Genomic DNA, 21,136 nt, shown 5'->3' with positions numbered 1-21,136 from the left:
GATATTTTCTATCAGAGATTTCTTTTGTCCTTAAAAACAATCTTTTGAAACAGATGCAGTTATATCAAAGCTTGGCCATTTTCAGTACATGGCAGAGACAAGAGGTCTTAAAAGTGCACATACATTTCCTAAGACATTTCTAAAACTGGTAGAAAGAATTTGTCTGAAGTTCCACCAGGCACATGAATTTGTGTATCTAGAAGTCCTGCTTCAGCACCTTCAATTACATGTCTGTAGACCTGTCAGACCTCAAAATCTGAAACAATGCCAAAGGCTTACAATGGCTCCTGAAACCTGAGCTGTGGAAGTTCTTGCATTCTTCAGCACAGGGTTGTTTTCCTCCTTCTTCCTCACTTCTACTCATTATGTTTCTCTTCAAATAGAAGAGTTTCTAGAAAGTTTCTCACCTATCTTTAGGACCCCCTACTTAAAAATGTACTGTCAGATGTGTGTGTGGTATTTGACTAACACCAAGGGAAAATGTTGTCTGTCTAGTAATTATGCAGGAAGATCCCTAATCTTAAGAAAAGTAGGTTGCTGGAAGTATTTTGGGAAAGCTAAAACATTTTCTCCTCTCAGTAGTAAAAAGGTTTTTTTCTGTGACTGTTTTTAATGATGGAAGATTTGTTTCATTCCAATTTCATTCATAATTTGGGAGGTCCTAAGTCTACCATGGGTATGCATATGATAGATAAAGCTAGATATAAACACAGATATAAACTAATGAGATTCCATTGTTACAGAATTTCTGACAATTTTGCTGAAAGGTTCCAGTAGATTCAATAGTGATGGTGGAGGAAATTCACTGTACTGCAGAGAGTTTGAATTACTGTTCTGTATCAGTGCTGCTTGTGAGGGTTTGGTAAGTTAATGTGTCCTTTGCTGTGTTTCATCTCTGAGATATGAAAGTTTGGGTGATTTTGGAAATAGGGAACCGCAGAAGATACTGAAACCTTCCCCCATCATGATGGACTGAAATCCTTATGGACTTTTCCATAAGGATCCATTTCCTACTTTTAAAAAGGCTTAGAAAACAGGTAGTTTTTGAATAACTGAATTTGAGACACATTTAAAAAGCTAAGAATTTCGAAGTTGAAGGGAATATGAAGTCCTTCATTTATTCTTTTGTGCCATTTTCAATACAATGAGATGTTAGAGATGGAGTGACAGCCTTCTATCTCCACTGTCTTTGCTCTGTCTGTTTTTGTGTCAACTTTAATGCTAATCAAATAATGATAGAAGGACAATTCTTATTTTATATTTCAGGAAATAATGTTATACTTCAAAACAATCAGAAACAAAGAATTATAACAATGCACCTCAGAACGAATTCAGGGCATAGGTCAAAACAGTTCTCTTATCAAGTTTAGAATTCTCTTCTCTTTTGCAAGGAATTCAGCTTTCACCACGGTACTATTATAATTTTTTTTTTTTTTTTCAAAGGATGGCTATGGCATGTGTGACTGCCCACAACATTTTGATCAGATTTGGCCTTTGGAAACAGCCTCTTTGGGAGTAACTCCAGGAAATAAGACTCTTCTGTGGAAGCTCCCTGAGGTGGCTCCCAGGCGCTGTGGTAGCAGCAACAACACTAATAGGAGCAGATGGAACACTGCACTAGTGGGTTCTCTGATGACCAGATACATTTTTGCTAGGGGTTTCATGATTAAGGTAAGATTTTGGGGACATGAGGTCTTGTTTCCAGCCATATGCTGCCTGCCAACATATTAGCTGTTTCCTGGCCATTTAATGACCTGGCACTCTGGTTGAATATTAGAAACCCTTTTCTAATTAAGCCCAAGCCAACTTCATCAGCATAATACTAACAGTTTAACACAGTTAAGTAAGACTTAATATAAGTAAGTAAGACTTAATATCAGTTCAATTTTTCTCCAGATTCTTACCCTACTTTCCTTCAGGGGACATGACACAGTGCTTGGCTGAGCATCTTTTCATAAAGTAAGCATTTAGATAAATGAGCTGGGGGAGGGGACAAGAATGGGAAAGAACAGGGCAAGTGGTGTTTCCCCATTCTCTTAGTACTGCTCCACTTTACAGTTTTCAGAAGGAGATTCAGTTCCTGACGTGTTTCCTTGTCTTTTTTATCTAAATCAACAGACATGGCCTCTAGATACTTTGTGTAATAAAGCTGTGTTAATATGGCTTGGCTTCTTAGGCTGAGTAACACCTAGAAGCAGTGCACACTGAAGGTAGTTACACTAACCAAGATTCAGTTAAAAGTTTGTTGCAGTGCATGTGGCAGTGGCCACTGCAGCAGAGCATTCAGAAGACTGGTGGACAAGCCTCCGGAACACCAACGTCTAATCCTCACCCACTGGTTACAGCGAGTTCCCATGTGCTTAGTGGTTCTTAGTTTACATGTTTTAAGTTTATTGGTTTAGGAGAGCTCCACCTAGTTTTATGTATAAGCTCATGTTTATGCATTTCCCTTAATTGCCTATGTATTAGATCTGTTAAGTTCTCCCTTCTTCGATGCCCCCATTGGTCTACTCATGTAATTCTCTCCCTTAAGTTATCCCTATTGGATATTCCTCTGTTGTCTCCTCCTCCTCAGTCGCTCCCCATTGGTTGTTTCCCTTTGTTCCACCCCCGTATAAAATACTGTGTTCTCCCTTGTCCCTGGTCTTTGTCCCTGGACTCTCCACCTGCAATAAACCAGCTGGAACCCATATAAAAGGCCCCTCTCTCATCCTTTGCCTCCGCCGACGCTTTTACATCATCTTTGTTTGGGGCTCGCTCCTTACAAAGGAGCCAGCTTTCCCTGCTTGCTGCAGCTGACACCAAGGACGTCTGCAGCTGGATGCTGTGCTGCCTCGGGCAGCCCCAACAGTGTCAGAAGTTCTTTAGAACTCTGGCTTTTGTGCTTACTCTGAGATTTGATCACTAGACACTTTTTGAAAAGTCTGATCAGGAAACATAACTCTTCAAATTAAAATTAAGCAATATATGAGTTTACTAGTCAACAATATTTTAAGAATGAAGCACTGCAAAATGTATTTTATATCCCACTTGATTGTTACAGTCTGTGTTGACATGGGCAAGTGCAAGCCCCAGGGTAACAAGAGTCTGTGAGGACTTTGTTTTGTGACCATTTAAAGTCACATCCATGGAACTAATATTTTCTTGTTATGAATTTCCTGGGCCAGCTGACACCAGAACAGTCCCAAGAAGGTTAAGATTTTAAAGCCAACATTAAAAAAAAGTTAAAAAAGATGCTAGCAAAAGTGATAATGCTTGAACTCCAGAACAATCTTTTCAAAGCCTCAAGTTTTCAGCCTTTCAGTAAGTCTCCTTACACTGCATTTTTCACCCATATATTGGATTTTGTATTGATGTAAGCAACTCTAGAAATGCCCTATTCAGCATGGGATAATAGAACTCGCAGAGCAAAAGAAAGTTCTTGCCTGAATGTATTTCCCTTGAAATTAGCTAACTCACGCAGAACTGCTAGAAGTAAATGAGAAATGGGCAAGAAAGAATTGTATTCTGCACTGCTAAAAATGACAACTGAGTATAGATGGAGCAGCTCATTGTTGCTAAGTTTTCAGCAGGAGACTAACTTGCCAGCCCAGCTGAGAGCTTTGTTTGGAACTGCCAGGCAGGAAAGCTGCTAATTTTAAATAGTCACAGAGAGTTTCTTGGCTGACTGTCAAGCATCTATGGCAACTGGCTGAGTCTTCATCTGCACCTGTGCAAGAAGTACCATCCATTATTCCGAAAGACAAGCAGTGAATTTCTTTAGGATGGGAGCAAGTATAAGTTGCTATGTAGTGAGTGCATTAATTTTTGCAGAGGACCTGTTCTGATACTGCAACCCATTCTAGAAGCCAGAGAACAAGCTGGTCCCTCGAATAGTCTTGTAGCCTCTAAAATCACATTCTGACAGAGCTCTTCTTAGCCTTCCTTACTAGCTGAGATCAGTTTTTGTTGACACAGGATAGAAATGGTGTAATTATGTATATGTGGAGTGAGAAGGTCTTGTGTGGAATTGAAGAAGTAGTGGTACTAACTGCAGATGCATAACAGAGCGCGGTGTTGATTTTGTTTAACCCCTGATAAAACTCATGCAGGAAGAGTTGCCATGGCAACAAGGCCCAAATCAGGCTAGCATGAACTAAAGGCTGAGATAACACAATCCCATTTTTAGCACTCCAAAACAGAGAAACATGATGATCACACTAGGGATGGAAAAAATACAATTTAAAGCTGCATAATATGCTAGTAGGTCAACAGCTGAAAGTAAAGAATGCCACAAAGAAGACCATTTCATAAGCATGCCTCTAATAATTGCAAAATAAAATATCAAAATATAACAGCAAGAATTCTGGGAGTCTCTATCCTGTTCAAACTGTAGCTCTGAAATCAAAATATGATTGTCATATAACATATATTTTTTATCTTTTGGCATACTCTGTCCAGAAATGCATTTTCCAGCTGTTTGTTCAGGAACTCTGTCTTTTGTCCTCCAGTTCTGAAAAACTCTGCAGGATCATCCCCAAATATTTATCATTGTAGACTAACTATGCTGGATCAAAATAAGATGCCACGCCCTCCTATGTATAAAGGGTTGAAATCAATAGAATATTACTTTACAAGCCAGTAGTTCCTCTAGTACTCTACAGCCTCATAGAGGATGTAGGAATGGCCACAGAAAAGTGACACTGAAGATCTATGACTATGAGGTGTCTGCTGTGGCCATGGGAACATGTAGAGAATCTGAAAAGAGACCAGAGAGGGGCAGGAAGCCACTGGGCAAAAAGTGTACTCAGTTCTTGGCAAAGGACTCTTACTTATTTTATCTTCTCCTCAGATGGACTTCCAGTGTACTTCACTTCTGCCTAACCCAGGTATTACCAGGTGCTGTACAATCATTGCCAGGACTAAGAAGCTTGCCAGTCTTGTCTCTTCTTCCCCATTGGTGCCAAGTATGTTTTTCAGAGAAAAAACTATGAAAAATTACATTTTTTCAAAAGTAATGCAAATAAATATTTCAAAGAGGATGTTCAGTGTAATTGACTGAGGAAGAACCATAAAAGCCTAGGGGTCTTGGAACCTCCCTGACACCTGAGTAGCCTATTTGAAATTCTACAGCAGGCACAACATAAAAGATCACTTCCATCTTGTCTAGGTAGCAGCATATGTTTTCTCATAAGAAATGTGAAGGTTAGTCAGGCAAAGTATCTCTGTCAACAGATTCTTTGTGAAGAGCAGATTGAATATTTCATGGGGACATTTTCCTGACAGATTTGTTGTCAGTCTTGGCTTCCTGCCCTAAAGATGCTTCTTTGATCGAACAGGAATGTCATTGTTCTGAATAGCCACACTCTGGATTAGAGTCTCTTCATCAAGCATTATTCCTGCTATGTATATTTAAACTGTTCCCATTTATTATCAGCCACTCTGCTTCTCTATAAATTGGTATTATGCTGCATTTAGGACTGAGGTTTAACTGTGGAGTGTGGAAGACAGGCATAACAGAAACAGTAATTTGTCAGACAAACCCTTCAACCATAGAAGTGTAATGGTATTCAAGGAATTGTGTTTTCCCTACATAAACATGAATATCCTATGAGTATCAGTTTAGCTGTCTTCATGACTGTTGCTGTCTGACCATAGCTACTGTCCTCAGTTCCTGGTATTTAGCAGTACTGAAAATTGGTGAAAAGGTTTAAGGTTTCAATGAATTTTCCTTCATTAGGTTTACTCCCAAAAGCCACTAATGTGAATGTAAGCACATAAAATGTTACCTAAACTTTTGCCAGAACAACCTTTTACACGTTATCATGTGAATCAAAATTGGGCTATGGTGAATCTATTGTGTCCTGAAATATTTAAAATTTTTAAGCTTTAAAATATTTCAATTCCAGGGAGAAACACTACCTAGCATCAAGTTCAACAACAAGCTTCGCTGGGGAAATAAAATAATCCACTAGACTAGGTTCTCCACACAGTTTAAAACATCATGTCTCAGAAAATAGCTATTAAGAGATAATATACATATATATGTGCATGCCTCAAAGGCAATAAGGTAGCTTAATAATGGAATGGCTCTTCACTGATAGATGTGAAGTCATAGAAGGGTAAAACATGTATCTTCTAGTTATACATAAGCATATAGGATGCAGAGAGTATTTTTGTTGCCCAGCTGGATTCTCAAGGGCTGCTCCAGTAACAGCCAACATCAGGACCCTAATGTACCCAGCATTATCAAGTGAAAAACCAAGGAATAATGAGGTGGTGCTGTCTAATGTAAGAAATGAAGTTAATTACCTTTCTCTATTTCACTTTGGAAGGACAATTTCCGTCTCCGTAGTTTGCAGTTATCTCCATCCGTATCATTGGTAGTTTGTGATCTTATTACGAGGTCAGACTTGATTAACGAAATATGAAAAAAAAAAGACAGATTAGTCCCATGAAAAGAGGGCAGGTGATTGCCCTATTTGCAATAGATGATTGACTGTTAATCACGTTCAAGCTTTAAAAAAGGCAATATTAAAGTCAGTCTGCATCAGGCTCTCCATCAGCAGCTAATGAATGGAATTGCCCAAGGCTAACATTAAAAAAAATTATGCAAATTGAGCAAAACCAACACTGTCATCACCTAATGGTGAAATACAATTATCCTGATAGTAAGTTTACATGGAAATACATGTGTTCATGTATTATTTTCATTATTATTATCAGCTTCTCTGAACTTGCACAGATATGGTTTACATAATCTTAGAGAAATTAATGAAAAAAATTAAATTACCTCTAACAGAGAATGTATACTATTTCAAGAAGTGGTGACTGATTGCAATTATATTTATACTTAATTCATGGTAATGATTATAAAGGTTAAAATAATTTAAACAATAATTTTAAAGGTTATATTTTACAATAAATACAATACTGACAAGCATCAGGCACTTCACCTCTCATTATTTTATCTTTCTGGATCCTCCCTACCTCTTTATCAGATTTAGATCATTCAGATATTTATTTCTGTAGCAGAACAAAATGTAGTTTATTTCTATCCATCTTAAGAAGATTGCAGTGCTTTTTTTTTCAGTAGATACAAGATGCATTTAACCCTTATTTTTTCTACTTACTTAAAAATAAGAAATGTACAAATTAGCAAATATAACACCAGTTTTGCTCTTTGTATACATACCCATGGCATTGGCTTCAGCCTACTTCCCTTCCCTGTGCTAGTGAGGTTTCCCATACCACTCATATAAGCAGATTTGCATGTGGGAGAAGGGCAGAGGGGCACTGGGAAGTGTTTACATCTTTCTCTATTCCCTTCATTGTAAACCTGGCAAGTAATGTGCTTCAGGGGTGGCCCATTGGTAGAATAACTGCAGGAAGGAAATTATACTTTTACACAAATAGGAGGGCAAGAGCAGAAGTTGAGGCAGAAGCACCTATTATTCTGATAACTAATTCAGATCTGAATGATGTTTTGAAGATGAGAATGTGCTCAATGCTTCTTTTGGGGGATGATTTTCTGGCTTGCAATAGACAGTGGAAAGTAAGTGGAATTTCTAGAGAAAAATGGTGATTTTGCAAGCTCAGAAGCCTCTCCTGCCTTCCTTGTCTCTGGGAAGACTAGTGATTTTTAATCAGTGGCTGGTACAAAACTAAGGAATAACAACTGAAAAATTTCTGAGGTAAATAAGAAGTGTGAAATTTCTTTGTATTCTCACAAAAGAGAAGATAGATTAAAAAAATAATTTCTCAGATCTGAGGAAAAAAAATGATAAAACATTGATGACAATGTAATTGCAAGAAATAATTGCTCAGACTTAAATCATTAATGTGAAATTATCCTCAAGAAATTTTTCAAACATATGGACATTCAGTTTTAACTTAAATTTATCACTAGACTATACATTCATTCTGTTGTGTTTCACCTGTAATTAATAATTATGATCTTTACAATGCATACAGAAGGATGACTGAAAAAAAGAATATAATTGGTCTTTTATTTTTGGAATGATATTTTACTTAAAAAGGCTCATAATATAAAGAAGTGACATTTCTTGTCAGAAGTTTTATTCGTTATAATTTTTAAAAAAAGATCCACATATGATTAGCAAAGATTTCTCTATGATTTACAGCCCAAAACTTAGTGTTCTTTTTCTCTTTTTTTCTTAGAAGGCCTTTGAGGCTAAATTATGTTAGTTCCTTCTCACTGAAGCTCTGTTGTTCTTTAAAGTGTAGTCAGAAGCCACAAAACAGCAGTATCTCAGAAATAATTAAATGTAAACCAGTCATTCTGTGGGCAGTGTAGTCCCTGGCTTGTGGCCAGAGCTAGTGGACCTGCAATCTTCTGGGGAAGATTTTAGCCTCAGCAGCATGAGCTGGGCAAGAGAATTTCCCTGCTCCCCTTCTGGCCAAACATCCACTTTCTTTCCCAGTCAGACTAACCCTGTCAGTCTGAAATGAGGAAACACTGGTGGTATTTTGACCTTCCTGAAGATGTAATTTGTGCAAAAGGGGACACTTAGGACAGTCACTGTGGGAACAAGAGACCAAGAAATGCCTGCAAATCTGAAGACTGAGTGAAAGTTGAAAAGTCCCTTGTAAGTTTTTAGTCTCCTAGGAGGTAGAATGCATGCCAAGATAAGGGAATTAACAATTGGTATTTGAAAGGCAATTAAATATTTTCTATTGCTAGACACAGAATGAATCTGGATAATCTGATTTATCCTTATTTTATGGATGTACAATTACATTTAGTGTCAAAAGTTCCCCTTGTGGTGACCTAGGCTATAGTCATCTGAAAAAAAACATATTTTCCATGGCTTTAACAAAATCCCTCTGGGCGAAGCCTTAATACTATTTAAATATAGAACCAAATCCTGTTAGATTAACATCATCTGAATAATTTCATTGACTTCTGCTGAGTTTAACTGACTTCAGTAGAAGCAATCAGGTGAGTATATTTTTTTAATATAGGATTTGGCCTCAGGATTTTAGCTTTTCATTTTGTTAACCCTGGTTTTTCAAATGCTATTTTCAAGTTTTGTTACTGTGGGACAGATTTGGCCCAATATTAAGAAAGAAAAATCACTTATTGTATGTACCTTTGCAGTTTCATCTCTCAGATTAAAAGTTAGTTCTAGATTGGTGAGGAAGAGATCAGAAAATTCAGGGTACATATCCAAAACTTCTAGTAGATCTTCTCTCTGGATCTTATGTAAGTCACAGTAAGTTAAAGCTCTTACATCTGCATTTGACTTTCCTGGTTTTGCATAAAGATGTACCATCTCTCCAAAAATATCATTTTTCCCTGCAGAAAGAAAATTAAACAAAGATTATTATTTTCAACATGAATAAGCCATTAAATTGAATGATGTATTTCTTTATGATAGTGGCATAGAATACTTGATTTTACATGAAGTGATACAACCAAATCACCATTGCACATATATAAAGAGGAAGCAGTATTATTAAGTATTAAAAGTGAAATTATTAAGATCAATGAAAATACATAGGCATATAACTGGACTAAGTGAAAGTTTCATCACAATTTTTCTTCAGTTTCATCAAAACAACATGACTTGTGCAGGTTCCTTTGTCCTTTCTTCTAAAAGCATTATTTGGTGATTTCAATCATATTGTTATGAGCACAAAGATGCAATTTCTATTGTTCAGTCCAGTACAGCATTTGTCTGGCCTGTAATAATCATTTTGTTAAGAATTACATGAAGAAACCAACCATACTTGAAATATATTTTAGTAGAAAATTACTTCATTTTTATATTTTTTGGAGGGAATGCAAAACGTCTAAGATGCAGGCGTTCTTTTGAATAAGCCCCTTAAACACGTCTGTTTTGATACCATTACAGTTCTTCCAATCAATGTTGACACATTTGCAATAGGTGTTTGTTAGGATTGTCATCTCTATTTAATTGCTCATTTTTGCCAAACTGCACCTAACCTTCATCAATGCAGAGCAGCTGCACCTGTAAACCAGTGAAAATATGCTCTAAACTAAGGGTTTCAGGGTTACCTGCAAAATGGGGTTTGGGGAGGAACTAAGAAAACACTTGTGGAAAAGAATAGTGATCATAGCATGGGAGAAGCAGCAGATTGGTAAAAAAGAATACAGTGGTGATTTTTTGACTCTGTTAAACATTTGTGCCTTTCAAATTAGGTTACTAAGAGTAGGTCTGGTTTCTCCATTTTCTAAAAAGGAAGCTGAAAACTACAGCTAAAAAATACAAAAAATAATTTAAGGCCTGATTTACAGTGAGGGTCTTAAGGAACATGGGAAGATTAAGAGATAACCTGATTATATTGCATATATTCTTTAGAGAGGAAAAATTATTTGGGATTCAATGCCTCTGGAATATGAGAAGGAATGCATAGGAAGAACCAATGGAAAGAAATTGAAGCAAGATAATTTTGTACTGGAAATAAGCACACATTTTTAACAGTAAAGGTGATTAACTATGGAAATAAACTGCCAACAAAAGTGATCCTTTTTTCATCTCTTCATATCTTCAGAGCAAAACCTCTTGTTTTTATTTCGTCAAACACAGTTCATTAGACGTAACAGTCAAAGATAGGAAATGTAACAGGAGTCAGTAATGTAACAGGGGTTTGCCAATATAGTCCTTCTGTCCTAAATGTTTATGAAATCAGAGGTCCCTATTCAAGGCATATAAAACCTGTGTAATGAGAGTATTGACATGGTTGTAGTAGTTTTATATCTTGTCTGCAAAGCTGAAACAGTAGATTTCAGAGACATTGTGTTTTCTAAGGATTTGATGCAGAATTACTGTTGCCAGATCAGTATTAAAGAAACTTAACTCATCCACATCAGACAGTGCTGATGATTTGAAGAAAACTGGTGGAGAGACACAACATTTCTCAGAACACTTTGATTTCTTTGATGATGTTGCAATACTTGTTAAGGGTGAAAATTTCATCCATGCTACCTCTGTTGGAATACTCTGTTGTCCAGAGCACAAAGCACTGAGTGTTTTTTATGTCCATTTTTGTGTGTGGGTTTTTCAGAAAGAGGAATTAACTAAAAATATTTGACTAAGTATTGATAAACTTTGTTAGGTTTCTGAGTGATTTCAATGCAGAGTAATTTTCCTTTGAATCATCTATCCTTTTTCTGCACATTCTTCAAGATACCACAGACTCATTCACTGGAGCCAGGTATGGGCAGATTCCTGCCTCATGGATCATGCAACAGATGTGGGCTCAGTTTCTTCTGGATGCAGTTGTGCACGCCTGTCCTTATGTCTGACCTACCATTCCTGGGAGAGTGAGGCTCCAAACTGCAGTCCCTGGTGTGAACAGCTATAGGCCAGAAGAGATACAGTAGCATGGCCCTGCAAATACCTGGGTTTCTGCTGCAGTGTGAGAGCACAGGGATCTGATGTGCATAATATGAAAAACTTGACCAGTCTGCATCTTTGGCCCAGGAAGGAATTGATGAATCCATAAAATTGTCAGTTTGTCTTGATTGCAAGTGCAACAGAAATAGTACAGAAATTTACATGGTTTTGATGTGAGAGATTAATTCCTTGATGAACCACACTGCTCATAATCAGGGAAAGACTCTTACACAGTTAAGTAAAAACCTCACAGTGTTATACTTGCATGCTCCCTACTTTGCTTGTGCCTAAAGCTGGCCCAGCTGATGAGATGCAACAGCATGACATGATGAATTATCTTGATAACACTATCTAAACCTAGGGAAGGATTGCTTTAGGCACACCTTTGTTCTGCTCACATATCCACCCTGCGAAGTACAAACAGAATAATCAGTCAAAAGTGGGTTAATAGCAACCTACTGCCCCCAGTCCACCTCTTGCTTCAGCTACTTTTCAGACTGTAAGTTCCTGCAGTGGCCAATTAACAGAAAGACAACATACGAATGATATTACAGCTGGTATAGGCTTCTGTACAGCAAAATCCTTACTCATCTATTCAATTATTCTTTCCATTTATATTACCTAATATAAAATTGGAGAAAAAAAATCTGTAGTCAAGTTTAGGTAAGGTTTTAGTTATTTTACTTTTAATATTGCTATAGCTAATGAAGTCTTACTGGTTTCACATAAGAGCTATGCCCAGTTGCAGGTGAGGTCCCAGCTGGACTGAGCATTGTCCTGAGCCAACTTCGTTAGGAAAGAAAACAAGTAACTCTCATGCTATACAAACAAGAATGTGTTAATAAGAAACATAGGGGAAACACCGGTGTTACTACATCTAGATCAGATTAATGTTATTCTCTTCTTTTCCTTTATGCCCAGTGGGCAGAAACAGATATTTCTGAAAATCTCTACGAGACGTTTTGAACGCCCAGAGTAGATTGCTCCAGTTAGCAAATAGGGGAGTCTACGTGTCTCAATACCTTCATCACTGTTAAAAAACAGGTGGGTCTTGACTTTTGATCTTGCAACATAATCAGAACTGGAATAACTGGATATCTGCTTGCCTCAACTTGCAGCTTGCCTTTTACCTAGGAATTAATGTGACTAAAGATAAATATTTAGAAATCCAAAGAAGTGGGCTCTTTGGTGCTCATGAATTATTACAGTAATGTAGACTTTTCTTCTTAAATTATTTTTTTACTTGATTTCAAATAATAGTGAGTAAAACATTTACAAATTTCCTGTCCCAGGAACAACAATAAATATTTCTTTTGGAAATCGTACTCTTTTAATATGCCTTGTAATAATGTACTTACCAAGAATGGCTACAACAATGTCACTCTTAAGGATTTCAATGGAGCCTCTTGACACAAAATAAAGAGCAGTGAGAACATCTCCACAGTGCACTAAAGTGTCTCCAGGAGGTGCATGTGTTGTCTTAAATTTCATAGCCAAAGCTCGAAGACAGCCTTTACTGGCCCCCCGGAAAGCTTTGCAATTCTGAAGCAAATTTTGGTTGAGGTGCAAACAAATGTCAGCTTGTAAGCATTCTGGAAACCCCTTCAGGACCTGGAAAGACAAGCATAAGGATTTCATGCTAATGCTATGAAAGTTCTTTTTATAATTTTTATTTTTTTTGCCTGGACAAAGAGAAAGAAGTGACCTATGTGGCTCTAAGAGCTGTAGGATTGTTAAAATTCAACAAATGCATAGTATAATCTATATTGCAAAGCTTTTACAATGTGAGCACTCATATAAATACTAATCTATATAGTAGTTACAAAATATGCTATTAAGATTTCTTTCATTGCAAGAAATGGTATCAGGGTATATGAATGACTATACTGAATAAAATAACAAGTAAGACAGCTAAAGGGAGAATCTCGACTGAATTTCACCTATTTGGACTGATATATCTATATCCTTTTTATCTATTGTCAGAGTACTACATTTATTATAAGAGAGGTTTTTGCTGAAATAAACATGACATTTTCACAATAAATATATTCTGCTTGCAAGTGTAGGTCTTTGATTTTTATCAGAAAAAGCAACATGAGCTATTGAAACAACAATGTTATGCAGATGTACATAGGCAGATGATTAGTTCAGCAAACTACAGGGCTACTTGCTGTGGTCCTTGCTCATCTCTTACCAGAACAACAGGAGTTTGCCTGAAGTAGAATCATGGGATTCCTCTTGGGTACCATGGCAACATGTTAATTTTGTTTAGAAGGAAAGAAGGGAGCTATTTACAATGTGGTCATTACGTGTAAGCTTTTCTAAATTGCCTAGGATAATATACCTCTGATTCTTTTAGAATCTACAAACATTTCTGCTACTGACTTCATGGGAATACTGTGAGTGACTCTGCCTGCTGACACATTATGACACACCACCTTTCTTTGTTATGTCCTGTTATCTGCTGTCAGTGATGTGGTTGGGTCATATGCTTTCCCTGGGGACAGCTACAACTGTTGCATATTACTAAAGGCAAAATATGTAGTGATGCTACAAGCCTTATGAATATGTGAACAGGATGTGTCTTTTTATTTGACCAGTCTATTATTTCGTCCTCGCTTATCTTCTGCACTGTTTTTTCTATAAACATGTAAACATTTCTGCAGAGAAAACACATATCCAAAATGCATTCACTTGTTGCTGTATTAATTTGTACTTCAGCACAAAAAAGTCTAGGCACTCACTCACTTTGCAGAAATATATTCACAACTCAAATCCCTTGCTAGTGAAGATGAACCCAATTCTGATATGAGGCTTCTGTCCACACAAGCCAAGCTATGTTTTAAAAATGAGATACTAGAACCTTAAACAGAGTGGAAATATTTCTATGATTGTTAATGGAAATCAATGCTGTGAAATAACAAACAATGTTTTAATACACATGTATACAACAATTTTTGAGCCTTAGGACATTACCACATGAAATTTATACATCCTCAGAAAATGCCAGCATTCAACAACACTGAGCAAAAGAAAATATGATAAATGAAAAGCTTCTGTGGTGTCACTCTGTTTTCAGTACCTATCACACCACTAGAAATAGCTTAGTATCCAATGATGCTCTTTAGTTTAATGCAATTATATTGAAATAAAAAGGCTGTAGATTGTAGTAACTTATTTACTGAATGATAGTGAAAAACTGAGAAACAAATATGTTTACCAAATGATACAGGTGGAGAAAAATTGTGTTTATTTTGAAATTGTTCTCTAGTCATGTGAGTATAAAAGACCTATTTTGAATTAATTTGTTTGCTATGCATCTATCTAAACACAATTTAGAAGAGCTCCATTTTTATAGGATGTGAAATAGGAAATGTATTTTGAATTCAGAAGTTCTTACAAGAAAAGTGTATTTGAATTTTTAGGAAGTCATGAGCACTTAGAATATACTTAGAATAAATTGTTTTAATTTTTCACATCAGCTGTTTATCTGATTTATCAAGGGATTGTATTTTACCATTAAGCAAAACCCATGCAGACCATTTGTGTTGGTTTATATTTCTGAAGATACTTTGGATATTCCTTTATAGAAACAATTATTTTTATAATTAATTTATACTTATCGTGAAACTGTTATAAAATCATTTCATATTAGTTAATAATTATTTATATGCCAATAACATCTGACAGATACCAGGCTCTTTTCAAGCACCTGTGATTAAAAAGTCCCTGCTCCATGGAGCTTACACTCTAAAATAGTTTCATACATCAGAGAGGAAAGACATCTACTCTTTAATATCACAATTTTAAAATGCCCAGAAAGAAGACTACATAGCATTTGTTTCCAATGGAGTTTGGAGATTACTCCATTAATACATGCTTAGAAATTCAAGAAAGAAGCTGATTTGAAGAAAAATGTGTTAAAACATTGGCAAACCTACATTGCTAAAAAGAGCTTACCATATTGCACACATTGTGTGTAGTGAGGTATTAAATCTAAGTCCAGTAGCTGACACAATACAGAATTTGATGTTTCCAAACTAATTTTTATGCTGTGCAATACAGACAACATTTTGCCAACCCAAACCTCCAACTATTTGTTACATTTATTCTCATATTCTGATTTTCATTATGAAATTGCATTGAAAATTATGTTATTATAATGTGAGAATCAACATCAACATCAAATTTGTACCCACACTGCCTATACTAAATATTAGAAAATCATCCATGCAGTCTTCAAAATAAATAATTGAAAATTATAAAACTAGAATTGCTCTTTAATAACATTATTATCAATGGAAAATCCAAAACTAATAAATAATTTTAATACAGATTTGAGTTTCAATTGTTCCATTCTTTTCCAACATGTTTCTATTGTTATACACAGTATTTCCTCAGCTGTGATTCCATGGGGCCCTGGTGAGAAAAATCTTGGATTCTCATGGTTAGAATAATGTTTGGAATCAGAACTCATGCATAATTCAAGAAATACATATAGATATTTTTAAAAAAACATGTAACAAGGCATAAAATCAGCTTTAGCTCTCCCCCCTTAAAAAAGAAAAAGTAAAGTAAAATAAAATCAGTTAGGATGCTGTGACCACAGGCTCCAGTTGTCTCTCATTGGTAGTTATCAAGTCCAAGTTCAGTTATCTCTTCCTGTCTGGAATAAAACTTACTCCACGTCAAATAACATTGGCCTGCTTACAGAGGAGGATATTCATCCAGACAGATGTAAAACATTTTACATGGAATAAGTGATTGAGGATTCGTGAGGATAGTCAGGACATGCATGATTCATACTGCCTTGAAGAACGTGATCTTTTGTATGAGGAGAGGGAATCCAGCTTCATTAACTTCTTTTCTCAAGATGACAGTAAGGTATCACTCACACATGCATCAGCTACATTTTTGACAATAGACTTGGACACATCTTTGTGCCTTAATCTCAGGCAACAAGCAACTGTTTGGGGCAAAGATAACCTTGGGGTTTTTGGATAAATAATAAAATTCATGACAATTTTTAGATTTTCTATCCTTAGTTCTGGAAAAGGTATTGACATATGTCCCACAGAAGATATTTAGAAAGTATATAAACTGAAGTAAATGAGGATATTAGCTACAATAATTTTCATTAAACATGGAAATACCGCTTTCCATACCAACAAAACCACAGAATGATTGAGGTGGGAAAGGACTTCTTGTTGGAAAGATCATCTGGTCCATCCTCCCTGCTCAAGGAGGTCTACCTAGAGCTGGTAGCCGGGGCAATGTCCAGATGGCTTTCAAATATCTCTGAGGACAGAGGTGCCACAGCCTCTCTGGGCAACTTCTACCAGTGCTGTTATCCTCACAGTAAAAATGTGCTTCCTGGTGTTTGGACGAAGCCTCCAGTCTCAGTATGTGCCCATTACCTCTGGTCCTGTCACTGGGCACCACTGAAAACTTGTTCCACCTTCTTTACACCCTCCCTTCAGGTATTCACATTGATGAGATCCTCTGTAAGCCTTTATTTCTCCCATCTGGCTGAACAGTCCCAGCTCTCTCAGCCTTTCCTAGTATGAGAGATGACTATTTGCAGCCTTACAATCAAAGATACTCCTTTAATTCTGCATTTAATCTTCTGTTGTGAGTTTCTCAGTTGAAAAATAGGTGGGATCATTAAATACCAAGCAGCAATTGAAGAAAGCACAAGAGGGCTCTTGTGTGTTTTGCTGTGTTTGGGATATGTTGAAACTAGTGACTGAGGCTTTCTTGTCCTAGAATCAGTCAGACTTGTTTATGAGTGGCAGGTGCCCAGCATATAGAGGGAAAGATAAAGGGAGACTGCCAAGTTCATCTGAGAATTTAATATGGCATAAACTGAAAGAGGATTCTGGTCCTTCTCCACATTATCTGTTTATTCCTGCCTTGTCTTGATCCCTCCTCATGAAATGGTTTGAGAAACTGATCCATGCAAAAAATTAATGCAGCAAAAGATTGAGCAGCTGAAGGTACAAAGAGGCAGAAATAAATTCACTTTGTGTCATGACCACACATATGTAGTATCTATTTGGTTCTCACCTGCATAAGAGAGATCTCAGGCTATGTTGACATTGGCATCATTAAGTGCCGAATAAAGTTGTCAAAATATTTGAATAATAAAATTTGAACTTTATATTAAAAATTAACCTTTTGTCTTTGGTAAGAATCAGTGAAATTAATTAATATTAATTCATATATTTGGTGAAATAACCTATGTATTTAATTTTCACCTTTCTACTAGCCACATAATTTTAAGGCTAACTTGAGACTCTTTAGCTGCACAAATTGTGCTGCTTAGATTTTGAATTAGGAACTCTGTCCTGCAGTAGCTCTTTCCTCTGATTAGGAAAGAAAGAACAAGGTCACAGGTGGCAATAATTCTGCTCCAGAAGCTCTTGGGCTCCACATAGAAAGTTTGTTTAAGAAAAATCCTCTTCTTCATACAGAATGATTTTTTTTTAATGTTCAGTATATTATAACAGCTGAGAGAAAAGAACAGCAGTATGTGATAATGAGCTAATTCACCTTTCAGTGAGATTGAAGCCTTATCAAGAATAGGATCTTTTGTTTTCAGTCATTGCCACAACACAGATGTGTGACACCTTTATGCTGAAATTAGTGAAACTGCAGTGGACCATTCTTCTATAATCTTATTACAGTTTCTGAGTACATATGAAAAGCGATCTCTGAGATATGATACACTGCTGAACAAGGAAGACAGAAAATTATTTCAGTTTGTTCTACTGTTGACTCCCTTACCAACAGAAAAGTTTTAAGTCTGTAGAAGTTGAAGATTGACAAGATCATATTTTTCAAAAAATATGATAGTTGAAAAATTAATTGCTCTTGTTTTTGAGATTTTAGATGACAATGCAGTGAGAAACTGATAAAGGATCATTTAGCAATAGATTGACATTCTTGAAAACATTCTTTTCTATGAGGTCTTCTTTTCTATAACTCAATTCAATGTAGACAATCACATTTTTTAAGTGGTCTTGTTACAGAAAATGAAAGAACAGGTTTACAGCTAATCACAAGGTACTTCCTGTCTGGTTTATATATCACGATTTCTGTTTTGACAAATATACAAACAGAATTTCCAACATGATGACATATTCCCTCTGTTTAAGAATTTACTGCTAGGTTTTGTTCCAAACACATCTAATTTGCATTAGTCTTTTGATGGTACAAAGAATTTCTCCTTGCTGTTTTTTAAATTTTACCTTACTTTTGTAATCCTCTGCTTCAAATATATTAGTGGCACTGGCGATGTCAACCAGGTATCAGTGGCCAATTTCTTACAAAAGAAGCCTTAACAAGGCGATAGTGAACCTGCCCTTTATTTACTACAGTAGAATTCCTGGTTTAAGATAGGTGTGTGCTCTACTGTACTTGCATGATCACAGTGGCCAAGACAGTTATCACAATTCTAAAATTAATCATTGCTTGGATGCTTGCAGGAGAAATTGTACATTTATTTACAAAAATTATGACTTGCTCTCTCCTTTCATGATATTGGGCAAAACCCAAAACAAAAAGACATCTGTCCCAGATCCAAAGTTTTAATTAATGTTCACATTGGGCTAAATACTTATCAGCTTGTCCCACTTAGTTCTTTGAACTCTTTTCAAATGTAAAATAAACCAATAAAGCTACTCAGATGCACAGAAGATCCATGGAAAGAAGGGGTGGGACAGGATTGTAAAAAATACATGCATAACTTAAAAAACCACTTCAAATACTATATAACTAATCTTTTTAGGGTAAGCATCATAGGCGTGCTATTATCAGTGCTGGACTGATAATATGGGAATGAAAGAGGAAAAAGAAGGCAAAAAGAGTTTAGGAAAAACAGAACAGGATAGTTAAAAAAATATTATAAGAATTTGAATCTTTGGGACTGGTGACATCTTTCATGAAGCAATATGCATTGTAAATACTTTTTTTGTAATTTGACTTTGCCAGTGTATATCACGGGGACATGATTTAAATTATGCTTATTCTGTAGACTCAAGATTTTTATCCAGATTATAATAAATCCAAAATCCTGTTTATCCAGTCCATGCATAATTATGTGGAACTGTTTTTAACCAAAATACATTATGTAATGGAATATAATCAAAAAGATGTAGAAATAGAGCAGAAGGGAGCAAATGAACAAATAAACAAGGTCTCAGCATATTTCACCTGCAGGTCTTTAAAGCTAATTTTAAGTTTAACCATTTCAAATAAGCATGAAATTCTATCTTGCAGTTTGCAATCTAAGGTGTAGAATTTTGTTTAGAAAATCAAGTTTAGTCTTAGTGCACTATTACTCCTGAGACTAAAAGGGTTTCTGTTTAATGGCTTTTTAACATTTTTTATTTTCCACTTTACCTGGGTTCTTAAATATATTACTGAGGATAATTTAAAACATCTTTTGAAATATATTCTCCAATGTTATTTTTATATATATATATGTGAGTATGTGTGCGTATATGTTGCATGTACATATATATATATATATAAAATATGTAAATTATTAGGCATTTCATATTTCAACGGAAAAAGAGGACTTCATTTTTGAATTTTTTTCAGCTTTCAGTCATGAAATGAAAAAAAATTGGATGAAATTCTGCCTTCAGAATTTGCAAAAACTCCAAGTAAACATGGGCAGGAAATCAAACACATTTGTCTGAGGACAATATTAGTCCTTTGTTTTGTAAATGCAAATATTTCATGCAAAATTAAGTAAAAAACACATGCAAGTCCAACTCATATGCACATGGCTAACAGCCAAGAAAACTTCATTGGTGCGTGTGTTAACATGCATATATGGTTTAAACTAAGAGCATTCACACAAAGGAAAATGCAGAATGATCAGCAGCATGGCAACTTTGTCAGTGACATTCCTACAGAGCAACTATCTAATGCAAACCAATATGCACATGACCTTTTTTGGGCAGAGAAGCATGACTTGAGTTGTGGGGTAAAACAGTGATTAATAAACATGGTTAGATTAGCATTTTTTAATGTCTAAGTTTTAGTAACCATTTTGCCCCACATCTGATTCTACTTTGATTATTTCCCTTTGCTATCTACCCCTTCATCATGCAAAAAGTTACAATTAAAATTAGAAAGCATTGAACAAGCTCTAAACCCAACAGATAACATGGATATTCTCCACACTTTATACTGGAATTAAATTTGATATAAATACCTCCTGCTCTTACCAGTGGGTGGTGTTATTCCATGTATTTAGGTGTGAAGCAGACAGGAAAGAGATAAATCTTTCATAAGTACAACGTAAATCACACAATTCTCATATTATCCTTGTACTAAGTGTAATACATTCAAACTCAGTTTTAAAGGAAATTAAGTGATTGATATAAAACTTGAGGGATAGAACTTGTGAACAGAATAAGGAATAAAATACAACAAAACAAGATATTAAACTTGAGGGTTTTTCCACACTTTATTTAAAACAAATCCTCCATACTGCCTCACAATCATATTGCAGAATATGGGCTATTTAATCCATTTAATTGTTATTTCACATTAAAGACAAATCCAAGACTAATTTCAGTACACCAATTTCTGAATTATGCAACTTTTCACGTGACAACATGCAGTTATAGTTATTATTTCAAGTGAAATAAGTTTTTAGTACATCCATTAGTGGTAATGAATTAGTTAAGGCATACATGATTTTGTAATATCTTCAGAAATAATTCAATGAGATACTTTAGGCTTAGGTTGAACACTTA

The 21,136-nt window shown here is 35.8% G+C and overlaps 1 protein-coding gene and 1 long non-coding RNA gene across 7 annotated transcripts in view; one reads left to right on the top strand and one right to left on the bottom strand.

The window, feature by feature from the left end:
* The window catches only part of KCNH7 (potassium voltage-gated channel subfamily H member 7), a 218,345-nt gene that overhangs the window by 17,061 nt on the left and 180,148 nt on the right, over positions 1–21,136 (bottom strand). For 3 of the 6 annotated variants that reach the window (XM_048308541.1, XM_048308545.1, XM_048308548.1), the window contains 3 exons: positions 12,722–12,974; positions 9,093–9,298; positions 6,292–6,391 (listed from right to left, as the gene is read on the bottom strand). In XM_048308541.1, the coding sequence (XP_048164498.1) occupies positions 6,292–6,391; positions 9,093–9,298; positions 12,722–12,974 (559 nt within the window). Of the gene's footprint in view, positions 1–6,291; positions 6,392–9,092; positions 9,299–12,721; positions 12,977–21,136 lie in introns of all 6 variants that reach the window. The other 3 variants (XM_048308544.1, XM_048308547.1, XM_048308546.1) reach the window with 1 other exon arrangement.
* LOC125328247 overlaps positions 1–21,136 on the top strand; it is a 45,731-nt gene that overhangs the window by 23,167 nt on the left and 1,428 nt on the right. Inside the window, exons 2-3 of the long non-coding RNA XR_007204625.1 lie at positions 1,444–1,671; positions 12,285–12,407. This is a non-coding gene — a long non-coding RNA (uncharacterized LOC125328247). The remainder of the gene's footprint in view (positions 1–1,443; positions 1,672–12,284; positions 12,408–21,136) is intronic.

Source organism: Corvus hawaiiensis, chromosome 7, assembly GCF_020740725.1.
Source record: "Corvus hawaiiensis isolate bCorHaw1 chromosome 7, bCorHaw1.pri.cur, whole genome shotgun sequence".
NCBI classification, from domain to species: Eukaryota; Metazoa; Chordata; class Aves; order Passeriformes; family Corvidae; genus Corvus; species Corvus hawaiiensis.
Note: the sequence above shows the minus strand (reverse complement) of the source record. Positions and strands in the feature narration are given on the sequence as shown.